This window comes from Nyctereutes procyonoides, unplaced genomic scaffold, assembly GCF_905146905.1.
Source record: "Nyctereutes procyonoides isolate TBG_1078 unplaced genomic scaffold, NYPRO_anot_genome, whole genome shotgun sequence".
Taxonomy (NCBI): domain Eukaryota; kingdom Metazoa; phylum Chordata; class Mammalia; order Carnivora; family Canidae; genus Nyctereutes; species Nyctereutes procyonoides.
In genome coordinates, this window is record NW_026575137.1 from 2,282,324 (window position 1) to 2,303,974 (window position 21,651).

The window sequence follows — 21,651 nt, forward strand, 5'->3', positions numbered from 1 at the left end:
TTATTGAAAAATAAATTATAGCTGTTATTGTCTTTATAATTTAAATTACTTTATAAAAAAAGGCTTTTATTCAGCATACATTTACCAAGAGCTTACTTTATACCAGGCACTGATAGGCCCTCTAGATATGTATCGCCAAAAAACGATAACCTGTCATCCGAAAGCTAATGCTGTAGTAGGCAGAGACAGAAAAACAAGTAAATACGTAAGTGCTATGGAGAAAAATTAAGCAGGTTAAAGGTTGTGGAATATAAGGTGTATTATATGTCATTAAGCAAAGGCCTACTTATTTTATTTATTGAAAGATTTTAATCTCAGTATTAGAGAAAACACAAGGAAATCCTTCCAGTGTTTCATAATTGACTATGTCTTATAGTAAGATATAACCATAGTGGTGTTTGACAAGGGATTTTGCTAAACACTGCAGTTTGGTACTCAAAAGTAAAAGAAACTAGAAAGGAATACTGCTAAAAACCTGCTGAAACGTTATTCTTGAAATCTATGATCATGAAATGTAGTAATTACTTAAATATAAAATATTCTTGACAGTGAAATAGGCCTTCTCTTAAGAAGAATATCTCCTACTATCAATAAGTAGACTGAGTTTGTTAACACCAAAAAAAAAGAAGAAGAAGAAGAAGAAGAAGAAGAAGAAGAAGAAGAAGAAGAAGAAAGAAAAGAATTTGGGCAATTGAAAATGTCTTCTGCGTTTCACTGGAAGATGGAAGCTTAATGTATAATCAGGAAGTCTTATTACATAGAAGTTATTCGCTGGTGTAGAAATCCTTTGGTATTTTAAATAAAACTGCATTTCAGACACCCTAATTACCACATGCAGGAGATCTGAAATCATACACAATTTTGGAGCATTTGGTGGAAAGGTAGTGCTCCTGAGCTCCTGCTGGGTGCAGCCCGTTGCTTTCAGAGCGGAGAGCACAGTATATGAAGACAAAGCTTCCATGCTGTCCAGTTGACAGTGTGAAATGTGTTCAGATAAGGTTATGTCCACAATATTGTGAAAATAGAGGTCTGAGGACAAAAGTGAAGCAACAGGGGTGAAGGTGGGCAAAAGATTCAGGAGAGGCTTCTTTCAGGAGGGGACAGAGCGCCTAACACATAGTAGGCACCTACTGACTCTGAGACCCTATCGCACACCTTTTCTCTTCCAGGCCTGGGGAGATAATGTGAAAATGTTGTAATTCCTGCATTGCCTGAGAAGCAGTCTGTTTGGAGAAATAAACAAACCTAAAAGTGATAATTGCTTTAATAATTGAACATACAAAGTGCATTGGGAGCTCAGAGAAAGAATTGCGCAGAATTTCGAAAACAAAATGCAAATCTAAGCATTCTAGGGTGGCTAACAGACATATGCACCCAAAGGATAGTTTCTAATTTCTATAAATATCGAACAAGGGTTTTTGTATTTCATATTTGTATTTTCAGTTTTACTGTTCTTGCTAAATACATGAATCTGTTCTTAATACAACATTGCTTCAAGCACAGCACTTTAATAGTGCAGATTTTATTCGAGAACTTAACTGACATCAGTTGGGGGGAGGTGAAGGGAACACAATTTTCTCTAGAAGATTTGCATTAGAGAGAGTAGTTACAGGCTGTAGCGTCTCCCCTGTAATTTTATGAGAATGGTATTACCCTGGCTTTCACTGTGTGATTGCTGGTTACCTTCTGTCAGTGAGCAAGTCTTACTGCAAAGCACAAGCACAACCCGTCTCTTTGTCTCCGTGGTCAAAGCAATTACTTCTTAGAAAGTCGGATTTTTTCAGAATGACCATGTACAGGAGCAAACGCAGACATCAGAGATGTAAGTAAATTCTGACCCAACTTTTTCTTATGACTGTGGTGGGAGAAACATACTTGATTCCTTAAAAGACTAATCATGACTTTTCCAGATCTCTCCTGGTACTAGGAAAAATATTGTAGCTCTTTTCCCTCTAACCTTTATCTTTACCCCCCTTACATGCTTGGAAAATGTTGGGGGGAGAGGGGATAATTCACTTGTTACTATGGAAACCTTTGGAAAGGTTTACAAAATCAACAGAGAAACAGATCAAATGCATTTCAGTCTAGCTCAGCAGCCTTCATTCAGGCATGATCACTGGATAGTTCTCTCTCTTTCTCTCTCTTTTCTTTTTCTTTCCAGAAGTGATAGATTTTCTTTCCTGGAAGTCTACCGAAGGGTTTCGGAAGCTAGCCTAAAACTTCTATTTATTTATCCAATATCAATTATAACTCTCGGGAGAAATAAAACAGTTCAGAATAGAGGGGAGAGAGTTCATTGTGAATGACAAGCTGAATAGGTAACAGGATATTCATTGCCAAACTTCTTGGTCCGGAGCATATTTGTAACATGATTCACTACAGGCACCATTTTAAAGGGTTAAAAGGAGTCATTTGTAATCTACCCTAAAGGAATTGATTCCAACTGAAAAGGAGCAGCACAGTTACCCTGGCCTAAAGTCCAGAACAAAGATGATTATGGAACTGAAAGCCATTAGCTTTAGCTAAAAATCCAAGTCTTATGATAAAACTGTGTTTGGTGGTAAAGCAATATGCCTGCCATGAAAAGCTTTCCAATCACTTCTCTTTCCAGTAAGCCCAATTCGTTACCACTTTATCTTCCCTATTGTCTAAAGTAAAGTAAACATTACCTTAGTCAGTCCAGTGAGTCCTATCACTGACTCTGTTTACCATCTTAGGTGACTACAAGTTGTTCTATAGTCGAAGTCTATACTTTTTCATTATTCCTATGATATCTTTAGATAACATTAAATATTTTCATATTACAGAAGGGCTGTTGGCAACAATGACTCTATCAAAAGACCAAAATATGATAGAAATGAAATATTTTTTGAGTGTGATAATATTTTTGGCCAATTTCCACCAGAGACCCGAACACTAACATTTTTCTTGTTCAAAGAAGTTTTATGCACCAGAGAAAGCTCTGAGGGCCAGGACTGCCAGTTTGATTTTGTATGCCTGATTGCCTTTTGATGCCTCTCCTTCTAGTGATTGAGAAACAACATATGATAACTGCTGCTTGTTTCTTATAAAAATAATTGGTACAAAGTCTACAAATATATGGCTGATTAATTTCCTTGTGATTTCCTCCCACAAGAATGAATCTAAATTATGCATGTACTTGAAAACCGTCTTATACCTTTACTCCTGTATCTTTTATACACCCCCTCATTTTTTCCCATGTAGGTAATCATCACCTTAATGCACATGGCAAATAAAAGATTATAGAAAAATTGTACTGAGTCTCTCCCCTAAAATGTGCTTGCTGAAGTCTGCGATTAAGCAGCAGGAAGAAATTGTGAATTACATGAGACAAGTCAGAAGATGTATAATTATACAGGGATGAACACAGTAGGGTGTACTAAATGGTTTAGTTAAAAAAAAAACACTAATGTGTTACTTATGTTTAATTGTATCAGCTATATTATATCATGTTAACTGTTTCTGTATTCTAATCATATAAAATATTGGAGAGCAAGAATATGATAAAATTAAAGTATACAGAGAGGTTAGCAATAAAGGCAAATAGAATCCTTAAATGAATTTCTATCTTACGCTAATAATATTTGCAGAAGTGGAAGGTAATGCAATTGTTTGCTATCCAATGGGTATATAAAAATATCTCATCAGTAAAATTATCTCATCAGTAAAAACCAGTGCATTTCCATTTTCAATCATATCTTTTATGTGTGTGTTTTTGATCATGTAAAAGGCATAAACTAGCCTAGAGGCAATTGTAATCCAATTAAGGCAATAATTGCACACTTAACAAAACCTCAATGTTAGAAAGAAAGAAAGTGCTCCTATGATTTTCTTTAAAATTGAAAAAGTACATAAATAAACTTCCTAATTTCCTCATTCCCTAAAGCCTTACTATAATATCCTTTAGTAAAAATAATGCAACTTTGTTTTAGAGGATCTGGTAAGAGGAATAGGAAAGGTGCATGTGGCTATGCTAGGAAATCGAAGAGAGGGGGTGGGAGAGCCAAAATACTTCTAAAAAAAATAAAACCAACATTTTAAAGTATAAATTACACTAAGCCTTTGAAAATTCATGTGGGATGTCGAAATCCATTTCTCACTCATGTCTAGATTGATTATTTATAATTCCCTACAGAGGTGAAGGAAAGGGAGGGAAGAGTGCCCTTTCCCTTCTTCTGGTGGAGCTCTAGCTGTGGAAAATGAAACAGCTTCGGTGTGTGGTCAGACAGCAGATCGCACCTGTGCACAGCTGCATAGTGACTTTCAATTAGACACAGAATTTGTTGAGTGGTATTAAGAAATGTTTGCATATGTCAGACATTGATTTTGCCAGAGCCAAACAGATACTTTAAGGAACTCAAATATATGTAAACCTGTTTTGACAAATTGGGTGGAGGCAGGAATGATCATCAGTACAAATAACTTTGTTCTTTAGTGTTTAACGTTGCATTTTTTCATACGTACCGTATCATGCTCTTTACTAAAGCATGAAGTTTGTGTTTAAATTTTCAAAATGTCATATTATGTATAAAACAATGTATACCTGTAACCTCCCTTGCCAAAAGTCCAGATGACCTTGAGCAAACATTTTTTGGTTTTTAAAAGAGACATTGAGATACATTCTTAAAAATGAATATGCTTTTGAAACACAGACCTAGGGAAAAGCTAGAGTACGATCCACATGCTGTTAGATGCAGAATTTTGAAAATACCATAATCCCCATACCACAGCAAAGAGAACAGTGTACATCTAATTTTAGGTGTGTGACATGTCATTTTATTTTTCCAAATAAGAACAGATGTTCACTTTTTATTATCAAAGATATGTTTGGATGCTTATCCATTTTATCTATCCCATTATGGAAGTGCTTGATGAGATCACTTCATGGACCTGAACTCTAGCCATAGTCCTCTACCTGTAATCTTGACCAACGGCTATTATCTCTGTGGGTTGCAGTTTCTTTTTCTATAACTTTAGCAGACTGTGCAGAGATTTTTTTCTAAGGTGTCTTCAATCTCTAACCCCCAGAGTTTCCACAACATAGACCTCATCATGTAATTCTTCTACTCAGAGAAATTTTATGGGTTCTCATTGCCTCGACTGTGGCTCTGGACTCAGGTGCTTCAGATCCATGTGACCATGGATTTACTGCAAGAGACTCTACAATTCATGAATATCAATCATTGCCTAATAATAATGGTGAAAAGAAGTATGTATGTATATACACCCCTGTGTGTATCACCCGTGTATGTATATACATACATATATACACTTATATTGTTTTTCGGTTCTAAAATGATATGCTTAATAAAAGATGGTACTAAATTTGTAACATTTTTAATAGCATATATTTTATATGTTTTTTAGGCCAGTTATAGCACATAGGGATTTTATGTTTCAGTGTTTTAAAAAAGTGTTCTCATATTTCCAAATGTTGGGAATCACTGAACTAAAAATGAAATACAATCATGACCTTATAAACACATATTTACATCACTGCATACATCTTTCTTGATACCACTGTGTTCTAGCCTTTATCAGGCTACTGGCTTATCCCAAAAATTCATTATACATTCTCTTATCTCTGCCTTTGCCCATACATTTTCCTGTTGATGGGTGGACCTCACTGCATCTTCATGTGTAGAAATCATCCATAGTCAAGGTTTCACTAAAATGTCAGATCCCTTATAAAGGGCTCTCCCATTTCCACATCAAATTTATCCTTTTCTTCTCACTTTTCAGATGCTATTTTATAATTTCATTTACACTTCTTATGTTCTATCTAAGGTTTCATCAGGTAAGGTACCTTTAATTGTTTGAAGCATTCTCAGAGTATAATGCAATGCTTTGGCCATAACAGTCCATAACTGTCTAGTGAAATTTCTTCATTTAAAGAAATATTTATAGGGGCACCTGGGTGGCTCAATGGTTCAGCATCTGTCTTTGGCTCAGGTTATGATTTTAGGATCCTGAGATCAAGTCCCGCATAAGGCTCCCTGTGGGAAGCCTACTTCTCCCTCTGCCTGTGTCTCTGCCTCTCCCTCTCTGTCTCTCTCATGAATAAATAAGTAAAATCTTTCAAAAAAATTTTAAATAAAGAAATATTTATTGATCATCTATTATATTACTTTCTAGACACTGCTCTAGTTCTATGGCTATAGCAATGAATTAAACATAATTCTAAACAAAGATGACACACAAATAGATACATAATATGCCAGGTGATGCTAAGTACTATGGAAAAAAATAATGCATGCAAGAGGGAAAGGAAGTTTTGAAAGGTAGGATGGGAAATTGCTCTTTTCTATATGGTAGTCCAGAAAAGCCACTTTGGTTAAGGTGACATTTACTCAGACATTTGAAGGAAAAAGAGGAAGCAAACTCTGCTCCTTACTGGATATTCCAGACAGAAACAGCATGTGGAAAGTCTCTAGCATAGGAGGGATATTGGAGGACCACAAAAGAGGTAATAGAGAGTTAATGAAAAGATAAGAGGTCAAAAAAGCACTGAGGCATTGAATGGGTGGAGTAAGACATAAAATTAAATTAAACAATATATTTCATTTGTAACTGAATTAAGATATTTATTAACTTTTCAGAAATAATACCCATACTTTTAAGTGACTTTTTTATTTTCAGATTTATTTAAGAGAGAAAGGATATATGCATGTACACACACAAGTGGGTGGGAGGGGCAGAGGGAAAGAGAGAGGGAGAGAATCTCAAGCAGATTGCTGAGCACGGAACCCAAAGTAGGGCTCCATCTCATGACCCTGAGATCATAACCTGAACTGAAATCAAGAGTCAGCCACCACCCAGGTGCTCTATTCTAAGAGACTCTTGCATTATTTTTATTAAAATGAAAATTATAAAAATGATGTTCTAAAAAGCATTATACTTCATACTAGGTGAGGCATCCAGTCATAACTGAAAGAGAATCAAATTGTGATTTGATTCATCATGCATATGAATTGACATCGTCCAGATGTCAGAAATATTATTTGAAAAATATTTTCTGATTAATCTTCTTGTAAATATCCTTGTATCCTTGATACATTATTTCTATCGTTAAAAACCAAACCATGAGAAAAAAATAATTTGTAGTTTAATAACATTGTAAGGCTCCTTTTTTTAAAAGATTTTATTTTTTTTAAGTAATCTCTACACCCAACATGGGACTCAGACTCACAATCTGGAGATCAAGCATTTCATGCTTTACTGACTGACCCAGCCAGGTGCCCTTAGAGTGGTAAAGCTTCTAAGCATTCAGAGGAAGAAATGACTGTTGCCAGGCTTAACTGATGTAGAATTGGTGTCTTAGTGGTCAAGATGGATAACAAGTTTAATGTTGTATGATTGTTGGAACATGAGTTGTCTTAGCTCTTACATACATCTTTATTATTACATTCTATCAGATATCAAAGATAAAATGGATTCTTATTTAAAACAAATATTGATACCACATATAATTGCAAAAAAGAAATTAATCTTAATTCACAGATCATTTTATTTTATTTTTTTTTAATTTTTTTTTTTATTTATGATAGTCACAGATTGAGAGAGAGAGGCAGAGACACAGGCAGAGGGAGAAGCAGGCTCCATGCACCGGGAGCCTGACGTGGGATTCGATCCCGGGTCTCCAGGATTGCGCCCTGGGCCAAAGGCAGGCGCCAAACCGCTGCGCCACCCAGGGATCCCACAGATCATTTTATATCTCAACTGTTGACATTATTTATTATAGAACTATTTGAAGATTCATATGGTCTCAGTTTAAAAAACAATTTTTAAGCTTACACTAAAAAAAATGACTTGATCTTGATAAGTAATGCTCTCTGGAGGACACCATTACATTCAGTCTTTGATTTCTCTATTATTGATGCTTGTTGGGAAATCTGCTCAGATGTCTGAAGTTTGTCCAGTCTTTTTTCCCTTAAGTTTCTAATATGAATTCTATACTTATATGGATTGAGAGCTTGTAACTTTATACATTCCTCCATGGAATCACATCTGCATGGATAGAATCAGGGTTCTCTGCTTGTGCATGCCCAATGGGATGGTAGTTAACAGTTGGAGAGTAGAGATGCACAAAAGCTGATTAATAACACCCCTGATACAGATTGACCTTATGTAAAGATACGTAATTGGTCTGCCTCATGACCTTAATGATTTGCTTTGCTTTTACAGACTGTAGCCTGTAACTGGTTCTACCTGGAGAAATACTTATTTATATTCTTTCTTTCTCCCTCTCTCTCCCTTCCTTCATTCCTCCCCCTCCTCCTCCTCCCTCCTCCTCCTCCTCCTCCTTCTTCTTCTTCTCTTCTTCTTCTTCTTCTTCTTCTTCTTCTTCTTCTTCTTCTTCTTCTTCTCTTTCTTCTTCTTCTTCTTCTTCTTCTTCTCTTCTTCTTCTTCTTCTTCTTCTTCTTCTTCTTCTTCTTCTTCTTCTCTCTCTCTCTCTCTCTCTCTCTCTCTCTCTCTTTCATTCTACTCCATGTATTTTCTATTTCACAATGCTCCACAAAGTCAGAGGTCACTTTTGTAGAGGGTGAACATTTATACATTTTCTTTTAACATATTTACTTTCAGAAAACAGCGTGGCTATCCTACATCATCTGTTCTTTTAGTGTCTATCTTCTGAGGATCTGTGCTGCATTTATATCTAGACCTACATAAAAGCCACAACATTGACTCTACCCCCAGTTGTTCACGTAAATGTTCTCTACTGAATGGCATTCATCTATCAAAGAATGTTACAGTTAAAAATAATGTCAATTTGTATTTATTGAGAGCAAATGATGCATGTGAATAAAGTAGGCTTTCAGCAAAATAAGATTGGTGCTAAAGTAGATATTAATATATCTTTTTAAAACACTATCATGAATGTAGGGATTTTTACATGATTATAAGAAAAGATGACCATTCAAAAGCATTGATGGGAAGTGGGGTAATATAGGAAGTAGTCTTTATATAGTCTAACGTGTCCTACCTTTGGAAATTTAGAAAGCAACTTTCTTAAAACCATGATCTGTTGTAATTATGCTTTTTGGACAGTTTATCTTTTTGGTTGAGCCACATTAAACTGTCATTTTTGTAAGTCAAATAACGCAGTTTCATATTATTAAATATAAACACCAGCTGTCACAGAAGGTGGCAAAAAAAAAAAAAAAGAAGGGGACAGGTAAATGAAAAATCATAGCGCCAGCATAGGTTGGCATTAAAAATTAAAGGCATGGGGATCCCAGGGTGGCTCAGCATTTAGCACCTGCCTTTGGCCCAGGGCATGATCCTGGAGTCCCAGGATCGAGTCCCGCGTCAGGCTCCCTGCATGGAGCCTGCTTCTCCATCTGCCTGTGTCTCTGCCTGCCTCTCTTTCTCTCTCCCTCTCTCTCATGAATAAATAAATAAATAAAATAAAATAAAATAAAATAAAATAAAATAAAATAAAAGGCATGATAGTTAAGCTAAGGATGAGCACTTGCTGTACTGAAAGAATATAATTAGGGAAATGTATTCATTGTTGTTCCTCAGGATATGTAAAGTTAAACTTTTCACACAAAAAATAAAAAGTGTATTCAGGTTTCTCAACATAGCTAGATGACATTTTTTTCCAAGTGACACATCTTACTAGGCTTTGAAGATTATCAAAATTTTAGAAATTGCCCACACTCCATCAAACTTAAAATGTTTATTATAAAAATTTGAATTCTACCTTTACATGATTTTAGGATTAGACTCTCATTTTTTCTACAAGTGGAAAATGAGACAGCTGAAATGAGTCAATAATAATACCAAAAATGATAAAAATAGCATTTGACATTTATTGAATTATTACTCTATGCCAGGTACTGTTTTAAGCATTTTGTTATATATGATTAATGTAATTTGTGTAATAGAAATATAACTGAACATGTAAAAGCAATAATCTAGCAATCTATGGCACTTTTAATTTCCATTCCAATTTTAAAATGTTATGTATAATTTCGATATTAATCTCTAGGAAATTGAACACATGAAGTTAAATTAAAATATGTGTCTTTACTAGGGTGAAAGAATAAGCTTATATGTCCCTTGAGGAAATGAAGAAATTAACTGTATAAAGCAAAATACATAGTTTGGGGGATCCCTGGGTTGCGCAGCGGTTTAGCGCCTGCCTTTGGCCCAGGGCGCCATCCTGGAGACCCGGGATCGAATCCCACGTCAGGCTCCCGGTGCATGGAGCCTGCTTCTCCCTCTGCCTGTGTCTCTGCCTCTCTCTCTCTTTCTCTCTCTCTCTCTCTCTCTCTCTCTCTCTCTCACTATCATAAATAAATAAAAATTAAAAAAATACATAGTTTGGCCAATATTCCTACATTTTGAATCATATAAAAACAAAAAAATATCCTGAGGAAAAGTTTTACATATATATGCAAATGAATATTCACATACTGTATTTGCCTGGTGTGCCATCTTTTCTGCAAAAGAATAAAAGGTTTCCAGAACTTAGAAAATCAAAGTGCTCTACAGTGATTTAGTAATTCATTGTGAGTAGTTACACTCTTTTTGGTCCAGAACAGCTAACTTGTTTGGCATAACCTTTTGATTCATTTTCTTCTTTGTACTTATTGATTTGTTGGCATTATTTACTGAATTGCACTCCCATTCTGACTATGGACTTTCTGACACCTTTTGTTATATAGGGTTACATTATATATGTGTTAATATTGACTTAAGGCCTTAATGAACTTTTATCATTGACTTTATATTATCTCTAGAATTTCATTTGTATTTAAAATAAAAAGTAAAATCCACATCTATTTTGTGAAATGCCTTATAGAGAGTGTGTCATATGTTTTTGTAATGTTTCATGCCTTAGGCTGCTTATCATTGGGAAGTGTTATATTTTATATTATATGATTCTTTTGACTCCTAGTGAACTTGAAACTGCCTTAGAGGAACAGCTGGTTGTATTTCCTTAAATAAACACACATTGTTCTTCAAATTGCTGGTATCTGTCTTCTTAATAGGCTCCACAGGCAATGGGAATCTTGACTTTGAAGTCACCTCTGCTGGGTTCATGTAGATATCTGACTACTTCATACCTTTTTTTTTTCTCATACTTGAACAGTATCTTTCAACTCCAGTTTGTCTATAAATGTACAGCATGTTGCCATAACTTATTCTTTACCTGTTCTCTGAGTTTATAATATTTTAGTATTTTATTCTATATGATAATTAAATGTAATGTAAAATAAAATATCAAAAATATGTAATAGCTGTAAATGCATTACAGACTACCTGGAACATTTGATTCTATCTTAAAAAAAAGATTTTATTTATTTACTCATGAAAGGCACAGAAAGAGGCAGAGACATAGGCAGAGGGAGAAGCAGGCTCCTCACAGGGAGCCCAATACAGGACTTGATCCCAGACACCGAGTTCACGACCTGAGCCAAAGGCAGAAGCTCAACCACTGAGTTGAGTCACCCAGGTGCCCCCATTTGATTCTATCTAATTTATAGTGTCAGTTATTAGTGAGAGGCTGGCTCATAATTAAATAAAAATGCACTCACACAGACTCAGAAATAGTTTATTTTTAATTGGAATTCAAGGAAAAATTCATTTGCTTTATCACTCTCAGCTTTGCTAAGGTAGCAAGGGAAAAATGGTCACTCGAATTTTAAAAGTGGTCATAGAATTTTTCTCAGCACTGAATTTGTCCTCCAAGAACTATTTTTATAATAGTAGCCTTTTTCTAAAGATCATTTCTAACATACATGATACACTCAAAGTTGATTAATGGGTATAGAATCTCCCAAAGAGACTTTAGCAATGAAACTCTTTGAAGGTTTCTAGAGTTTGTTTATGCACTATTTAGACAAATATTTTTAGATTATCAGACCAGTTTTCCAAACCAAGCTAGATTTTGAGAGAAGATTTGACTTGAATGGATTTGACAATTTTTTTGAAATTGGAAGAAAAACAAATCATTTAAATTATACTTTAAAAATATTCATTGTTACATGAATATTTAAGAAAGAAGTTAGCAAGCACAGGAAAAAGATATTAAGACATAATGTTATGAAGATCATAGATATGTTTGTTGCTGAGATTTTCTTTTAGGTCTCTGGAAATGGTTCTCTGGAGATTAAAACCATGCTAAGCAAGTTAACCAGTTTTCTTATACTAACTGCAATTGCCCATCAGGTTAAAGACAGTAGGAGTTGTTTTCATCCCATGGAAACAGCCATCTAACATATTTAGTTGTTTGAAGAAGCTACGAATCATTAGTAATACTATTTCTCCTAGATTACTACTGACAGTAATTAAATCAACAGTTGTAGCAATTTGCCATATACTTCAGGCCCAATTAAATAAGTCTTGCCTTGCTTATCTGGCTATTAAAGGATAAAGTGGCTTGCGACCCAGAATTCTCAGTAAGTCGCCTGTCTTATTAATTTTTACCAATGTTAACTTAGGTTGTAGAGTAGGATAAATATCTTTTGGGAGGAGCATCCAAGATGGTAGCATAGAAATATCCTGAACTCACCTCCTCTCACAGATGCACAGATGCACTCACATCCAAAGCTACATATGGATCACTTCCCTCTAAAAAAGATTTGAAAACTAGATCAATTGCTCTCCACAACAAAGCATAAAAGAACAACATCCAAACTGGCAACAGAGGCAGAGACATGGTCTTGCAAAAAAACTATTTCAGCATGGCAATACACAGTAAGGAAGGATCTCACTGGACAAGCAGTCTTTCCAGGGGAGTGAAGTTTTGGTGCCCCACATTGGGATCTCTACCAGAATGATGAGCCCTGGGATCTATACCAGAAAAGACAAGCTCCAGAACATTTGGCTTGGATGACCAATGGGACTAATGTCTGGGCATCCCAAAGTGCTATAATAAATGGAGATTTCTCTTGGAGGGCTTGCTTGACCTGAGACCCAGCAAAAAAAAACAGCAGTTTGAAAAACCCCTCAATCTAAAAAAAAAAAAAAAAAAAAAAAAAAAAAAAGAAGAAGAAGAAGAAGAAAGAAAGGGAAAAAGAAAAGAAAAAATAAAACAATAATATGTGAGGGAGATTCGTTTGCTGTTCTGGAGGCATAAACTGGAAGGGTAGGGGAAAGCTGAGATGCTCCCCAGAAATGATGGATGCCATCATGCATTCCCCACACAGTCTCCTCACATAAGTAGGCAAGCAAGGACATGGCACCCTCCCACCACCTTGCTGGACCACAAGGGGTGAGTGGTCGTGGCACTTGCTGAGAATATGGGGAAGACACGTCCCCACCATCTTGCCAAGACAGGTGGGACAAGCAGTCCGATCACCCTTCCATTCCCAACCTAAAGCCAGCACACACACAGAGAAAAGGCTCTTCCTTGCTGTATCACTGAGGTCTTCAAGCACAAGTAGACATATTCCCACTGACTTTAGAAACATTTTTGGAATGTGCCTTGCCCACTACACTCTCCAGCTGCCTCATTAAAGCCAACAGCATGTGCAGTCCACACAGAGGATACCCCTGAATCAGTTGTCCCTGGTAGCAAAGAGGGCTGGTGTTCCAGAGCCTTGTGGGACTATAACAATCTGAAAAATAGCTCTTGGCAGGCCACCAACTCCAAGGCATTGCACATAGCAGACTGAAACAACCCTGGGCTTCCTCTGAAAATAGCCTGTTCATTTAGTGTGGAGCTTCAACCTCAGGGACAAGCTTCAGGTTTCCTACACATCTAGAGGCTAAAGAGGCACTCATAGGGAGCATAAGCAGAAAGACATCATCCTTGAACATACCTTCGGCCTCACCACAACCCAATTAGACTTCCCAGAAAGGAGCTTACATGATCACCTGGGTCCCTGAATTTGGCAACTTACCCAGGAGACACTTCCAGATCTCCTGGTCTGGAGGCCAACAGGCTTTACAATTGCAGACTCACAGGACTATAAGTATTTTCATACTTTAAAAGCTGCTGCATGGGATGCCTAGGTGGCTCAGCGGTTGAGTGCCTTTGGCTCAGGATGTGATCCTGGGTTCCAGGGATTGAGTCCCACATCAGGCTCCCTACGGGGAGCTTCTCCCTCCAACTCTGTCTCTGCCTCTTTGTGTGTCTCTTATGAATAAATAAATAAAATCTTAAAAAATTTTTAAACATAAAAAAATAAAAAGCTGCTGCATGAGGGCCTGGCTTCCATTCATCCTGAAACTAGATGTAAGATGAGATTCCTCTCCTTGAATCACTGACAAGTTTTGGCACACCCTCAACAATGGGGGCATATCAAGAATAAACCAGGCAGTTTAGACAGTCTCAAAGTCTCCCATGAGCTAGGGCAAGGTTGAAACAGAAAGATCATTACCTACACAAGGCCACACCTTCAATATTGAGAGAGGTAGCTGTTTTGTCTAATACATGGAAGCAGACAGAAAATCAAACAAAATGAGGAAACAGAGAAGTATATTCCAAACAAAAGAAAAAAATCTTCAGGAAAAGTTTCAAATGATACGGAGATGAGTAATCTACCTAGTAGAGAATTCAAAGTATGGTTTATAAAGGTGCTCACTGAACTCAGCAGAAGAATAGATCAACCTAGTGATGACATCAACAGAGAAGGCATAAGAAACATACCAAAAAGGACTGAAGGAATAAGAATGTACTAAAAAGAATTGAAGAATACAATAACCAAAACAAAAACTGCACTGGAGGGGTTCAGCAGCAGACTAGATGAAGCAGAAGTATGGATCAGTGAACCAGAAGATAAAGCAATGGAACCCACCCAGACACAGCGGCAAGAAGAAAAAAAGAGCTTTAATGAAGATAACGCAAATAACATCAAGTGAAGTAATGTTCTCATTATAAGGGCCCCAGAAGGAAAGGAAAGAAACAGGGGCAGAAAACTTCTTTGAAGAAATAATGGCGAAAACGTTCCTAACCTAGGGAAGGAAACAGACGTGCAGGTCTAGGAAACACAGCCAGACAATTCTTCTCTAATATAAGAAAAATTAGATTTCTTCCTTTTTTTATATAATCAATTTATTTTTTATTGATGTTCAATTTGCCAACATACAGAATAACACCCAGTGCTCATCCCGTCAAGTGCCTCCCTCAGTGCCCATCACCCATTCACCCCACCCCCCGCCCTCCTCCCCTTCCACCACCGCTAGTTCGTTTCCCAGAGTTAGGAGTCTTTATGTTCTGTCTCCCTTTCTGATATTTCCTACTCATTTCTTCTCCCTTCCCTTCTATTCCCTTTCATGATTATTTATATTCTCCAAATGAATGAGACCATATAATGTTTGTCCTTCTCCGATTGACTTACTTCACTCAGCATAATGCCCTCCCGTTCTATCCACGTTGAAGCAAATGGTGGGTATTTGTCATTTCTAATGGCTGAGGAACATTCCATTGTATACATAGACCACATCTTCTTTATCCATTCATCTTTCGATGGACACTGAGGCTCCTTCCACAGCTTAGCTATTGTGGACATTGCTGCTAGAAACATCGGGGTGAGGTGTCCCAGCGTTTCATTGCATCTGAATCTTTGGGGTAAATCCCCAGCAGGGCAATTGCTGGGTCATAGGGCAGGTCTATTTTTAACTCTTTGAGGAACCTCCACCAACAGTTTTCCAGAGTGGCTGCACCAGTTCACATTCCCACCAACAGTGTAAGAGGGTTCCCTTTTCTCCTCATCCCATCCAACATTTGTGGTTTCCTGCTAATCATCAGAGGTACTGATGATACCATACCCAGGCCCAGACAGGAGCACATCCCCAAAAGTGACATATCAGTGAGGAGTAGGACATGTCCTACAGGTGAGAAAGAAATCTGAAGCATGGAGCCGCTGAGAGGTGCACTGGGGATCACACAGCTGGGAACACCAGGCCAGGGGGCCGGATTCTGGCTCCTGGACAAGTGCCTGGCCGTGCACTGAGCTGCCTTCAGTTCCAGCTTGCAGGACCTCTCTTTCTCTGCAAGAGAAACAATTCTGGGCATCAATGGGTGCCCTGTGTTCCCAGTTCAGTCCAGATTGGTACTACTCTTATGTGCCTCCTTCCCTTGATTCTTTGGACAGAGCCACGCATTTTACCAGGAATCCAGTGCTTTGACCTCTGAGGTAAGACTCTGGAAAGTAAGGCAATCCCGGCATGAGTTTTAGCTCTTCTACTGGCTAGAATTCACCCCTGGCATGGTTGAGGCATGGATCCTCTTCCAGGAAATTCCATGCAATGATGACTGGGATTCTGGAGGGAGAAGTGTTGCCTCCTGCTCAGAAGTGACAGTTTGGGGTGCTCTCCACTGTCTTGGTGGTTTCTGGAGTGACAGGGAAGAAGGGGTAAGGAAGCATTCTCCTCAGTCTGACCTGAATTGTGCTTCTTTGCCTTTGTCAAGGAATGCAACCTTATAACTCCAATTGCCAAAATTTTCTGAGTGACATGGGTTTTGTGTAAAACTTCTGAATGTTCTGGAAGGAATCTGATTAACCCAGTGCCACTTGGCACCCTCGGGATCCTGCATCCACCCCACGTGGTTAGTAGCCATGCTCTTTGAGGGCTTTCCAAGGGAAGAAAGACAAAATGCTAAATTCTACTAAGGCAGGCAGCCTAAGACTGGAATGCTCTCCCCGTGGCTCCACATTGAAGAAAACAAAACTTAAAAAACAAAAACAAAAACTTACCCCCCTTCTTCTGTTACCACTGGTGGCTTCACCAAGGGCATCTGGGTGGCAAAATGGGTTCAAGTCGCCTTTCCAGCATAGAGTAAGAGTTTGATAATTTGTCTCTAAAAAAAAAAAAAATGTGCTGTAATACTCTCTTTCAAAGCACATGTTCTAAATATTGTAATTCAGTGTAACCACATCAGTTATGATAATATACCTTCAGTTTGGGACCAGATCATTAAATCTGGAAATATGTAACATATGCTGCAATGATGACTATATCCCATTAATCTTTGGAGCTAGCATTCCAATCATTGCTGTGGAACAACACTTAAAATATGACTGTCGAACAAGCTTTTGTCCTTGGAGATTTTCTGGTGGACATTTTATACCTTGTAGCTTTTCATGTGCTTCAAAGCAGTGTAGCTTCATAACAAATACCAGTGCCATATTTATGTGGCAATAAAGTTAGTTTAAGTTACTCTTTATGAAGTCATTTAAAGCTTTCAGGCATTATTGAGTTTTTTATGACTACTATAAAATGGTATGACTTAAGAGAAATTATAAACTTCTCCCCTATGGTTATTTGTCATGATTAACATGTATAGAATTCTATTGGTCATTTTGTCTGGGATATTTTATTGTCTTCCTTCTAGGAAAGTTAAATTATAGAGATCTCCAAGCAGGTTATTACGCAGTTCATTTAGATTTTGTTCTATGGATTGTATCTATTTCCATGGCTGGTTCTAATTTTAATAAAGTTTAACTGCCAAATTTCCTGAAAAACCAAGTAAGTCTAGACATAACTTCAGTGACAAGTATCATCACATTGTGCTATCAACTAAAAGTTTTATTGGTTGTTCCTATCAGTTATTCTGGGTCAGTTTTTTTTAAGATTTTATTTATTCATGAGACACACACACACACACACAGAGAGAGAGAGAGAGAGAGAGAGAGAGAGAGAGAGGCAGAGACACAGGCAGAGGGAGAAGCAGGCTCCACACAGGGAGCCCAATGTGGGACTCGATCCCAGGTCTCCAGGACCACGCCCTGGGTCGAAGGCAGCACTAAACCACTGAGCCACCCAGGTATCCCCTCTGGGTCAGTTTTTACCTGAAAGCCTTACTACTATTTTTTCATCTAAACTGTATCAAATAGTTGTTGTAGGAAACAGATTTTTCTATCATTGCATAAAATGTTATGTTACTAAAGCATTGTTTGTTTGTTTACCTTAAAAAGACTTAGAAGGCATTTCTTGATCAGGTATTATTATCTTACTCTGCAGATTCATTTCTTGCCATCCCACTTTGCATATTCCAGTTTAGTGCATGATACTGAATTTTCTTTCTGTTCTCTGAGGAATTATTTTCATCGTTAGCTGCTTGTGTGGCTTCTATTTAGAAAACTCTGCCCTCCTTTCTTAGTTAACTACTACTCATCCTACAGGTGCTGGCTTAGACAATCACCTGCTACTGAACTGATTTTTCCTCATATATGAGTAGAGGCTGGAGAGGCCACTAGAATTGATCTTTTTATGTATTCCTTTCTACCCTACATGTGCCCTGTGTATGAATTGTAATGTATCCAGTCATTTGTCTATAACCCTTGAAGACAGAAACCAGACTGCTTTGTTCATTGCTGTAGCCCCAGCATGGTCTGGCCCCGGAAAGCCTTCCATCAATAGTTGCCGAAGAATGAAAGGAATAGACAGCCTTACTTATGTATCTGTTTCAACAAGTAGAAATTGTGACCATTTGCCACAAATAAATCACTATGATATTGTCTATTTTTTTATTTTTTTTATTTATTCATGATAATCACACACACACAGAGAGAGAGAGAGAGAGAGGCAGAGACACAGGCAGAGGGAGAAGCAGGCTCCATGCACCGGGAGCCTGACGTGGGATTCGATCCTGGATCTCCAGGATCGCGCCCTGAGCCAAAGGCAGGCGCTAAATCGCTGTGCCACCCAGGGATCCCAATATTGTCTATTGATGAAATATCTTTTGCCTTTTCATATTGACAAATGTTCTTCGATGATGTTCATGCGCTAAGGTCTTTTTGGTGTCAGGTTTTCGAGTTACTTTGTCTACTAAGCACTCTATTGTTACTTATTTCTTAAGGAGTATTAGAAGGAATCTAAAAACACTTTATGTCTTTAGTTATTTAACAATGTTTCCCCAAAACAATGTTTCCCCAATATTTAGAAATGATGTGAATCTCAAGGATTTCTGTTGCAACTATGCTAGTTTTTTAGTTAATTTAAAACTTCCAGATTTTTGGTATCATTATGTTTTAAGAACTAAAGACTTATGGCCAAAAACACATTCAGAATTAAAATTTTTCTTCTCTACATTCTTTTTTTTCTTCTAGCCAGGTTTTGCTCTGCTGCTAGGTTTCATTATTTCTTAGATCAATTTTGGATCAGTTAGAAGAACAATTTGTTTGTTTCTTCTCAGATTTGTAGCTGTTAATCTCAGCAGTAACTCAGTTATTGATCCTTTTTCAAAACCTCAACATCACAAAGACATAGATTATGAGAAGTAACTTGAACCAAATCCAGGATATACTGGCTGAAAATATGAAATTTAAGACTTTGCATCATCTACCATAAATCTGTCACTAATTTGTTATGCCACATGTAAATTTTGGAATATAAATTAAAATGGTCATATAAAGTCACTTCACTGCCTAATTTTAAATTCTCTTCTTTCATTGTCCTTTCTATAATTTTTTTGCTACTCATTAGTTGTATCAACTGGAAATTCTTGAATTGTAACTAAAAGTGACCTCATTTCCAAAGCATTTAAAATTATTACAGGTGAAAGCTCTCTCAAGGGCTTTCAATGCTTCAAATATGGATGTACAATCTGTGTCAATAATGAATACTGCACATTAAATTGACCTGAATAGTTAGAGCACAAACTTTTTTCTAGCATCGGCAAATTTCTGCCATGAAAGCTTAGAATGGAACATTGGAAGAGAAACTATTAGAATAATACAGGGACTCTGAAAGGATCTCCATGCTATGTGGGTTTGGGGGTTTTTTGTTGTTGTTGTTGTTTTGGTTTTTTTTTTTTTTTTTTTTTTTTTTTTTTTTTGCTTGTTTGTTTGCTTGTTTTTCTCAGTATAATTGAGATTTCCAAGAATTTTTACTGAGGAGTCATTTTATTCTCTGGACTTAACTATTGAAAAAAAGATAAAATTATTAGGGAAGCAATAAGGAATTTGGTAAAGAATTGAAAACAAAATATTATATGCTTGATAAGTTTATCCCAAGCTTCTCACCTGAGTTGTTTAGAACGCCAGGCTAATGAGTCCAAGGCCATAGATTTGAGCTTTCTGTGGTGTGGTTATATACTCTCTCTGGATCACAGACCACTGTTGTTACTTGCCCAGCCATCCTTCAAAGAAGGACCTGGTTCCTAGATAACACTAATGAAAGAGAGAAGACAGATCGACTAGGGCCATCAGAACTACAATGTCTCAAAAAGGATATATTGCTAGTTTACCTAAGTATGTATGTATTATTTATAATTTGTGTCATATTGTTTGTGACACCTCAATTTAGAGAATGCATCTGTGTTTGAATAAGCGTCATTTATTTTCATCTTAATTTATGAAGCCAATAAAACTAAATTAGCTTTATTTTTATTGTCAAGTTCACACACTTGGAATTTAACACAATACAAAATATCTACCATTTCAAAAAAAGCTCGCTTCACAGAGGGATATGAAGTTAGTCTCAATATCTTTTACTATAACCTTTTTATTTTATCAGGCATGTTAAATTTTAGATAATTTAAAAGACATTGAGGGGTGCCTGGGTGGCTCCGTTCATTCAGTGTCTGTCTTTGGCTCAGGTCATGATCTCTGGGTCTTAGAATCCAATCCCACATTAAAAAAAAAAGACATTTAATTAGTAAAGTATGCTGTTGTCTTCTCTCTCAGGCATTAGTAGGAGTGTGATTAAATTTTTCTAAGAAGCTTTACTTACCATGAAAGATTCTAAGAATCTAAGATTCGTTTAATTGAGGAAGACTTAGAATGGGTTCAGGTACTGCTACAAGTAGAATTGGTAGGAAATTTTCCAGTTTTATCTAGTTATGATGATAGTACACCATGACATTTTTTAAAATAAGCAAATATCTTATACATCCACTAATAGTGCAGACCATAAACTACTGATTTACTTCCAGTTTGGAACAAACTTTGTTGTGTTCTTCACAATCAGGGATCCCTGGGTGGTGCAACGGTTTAGCGCCTGCCTTTGGCCCAGGGCGCGATCCTGGAGACCCGGGATCGAATCCCACGTCGGGCTCCCAGTGCATGGAGCCTGCTTCTCCCTCTGCCTTGTCTCTGCCTCTCTGTGTGTGTGTGTGTGACTATCACAAATAAAAAAAAAAAAAGAAGAAGTCACATCTTGATGGATGCCCAGGTGGCTCAGTGGTTGAGCCTCTGCCTTTGGCTCAGGGTGTGATCCTGGGGTCCTGGAATCAAGTCCCACACAGGCCTCCCTGCAGGGAACCTGCTTCTCCCTCTGCCTGTGTCTCTGCCTCTCTGTATCTCTCATGAATAAATAAAAAAATCTTAAAAAAAAAACAATCAGTGTTTCATAGACTTGGATCTGGTTGGGCAGAATTATCAGGACATTCATTTAATTTTATGCTCCACCTTTTTATAAATGTAACCTAACAATAACATAGAATCAAGCAAAAAGCCTGCAGTTACCTAGGCTAACTTTCTCATTTGGTAGGAAAGGAATGGGTTTGTTTTATCATCCATTATAAATGATGACCAATAAATGTACCTGCCCACCTTCCTTCTTTGGGGGAGTAAGTGTTGATTCAGCGCTGGTTAATTCATTAAAAGAATAATAATTGTTACTGAAAAGTTAAAGTTTAACAGAAACACACATGATAATATTCTCCTTTATTTAAAGAATCAACATAAATTTTTAAGTAGTTCTTTTTATTATTGCAACAGTCCCTCT

At 37.1% G+C, this 21,651-nt stretch overlaps 1 protein-coding gene across 4 annotated transcripts in view; it reads left to right on the forward strand.

Moving 5' to 3' along the window:
• The window catches only part of RALYL (RALY RNA binding protein like), a 713,351-nt gene that overhangs the window by 503,016 nt on the left and 188,684 nt on the right, over positions 1–21,651 (forward strand). Inside the window, exon 1 of one of the 4 annotated variants that reach the window (XM_055303499.1) lies at positions 1,716–1,822. The exons of the other annotated variants lie outside the window; for them this stretch is intronic. Coding sequence (XP_055159474.1) covers positions 1,786–1,822 — 37 coding nt within the window. The 5' untranslated portion in view covers positions 1,716–1,785. Of the gene's footprint in view, positions 1–1,715; positions 1,823–21,651 lie in introns of those variants that run through there. 4 annotated transcript variants of the gene reach the window in all.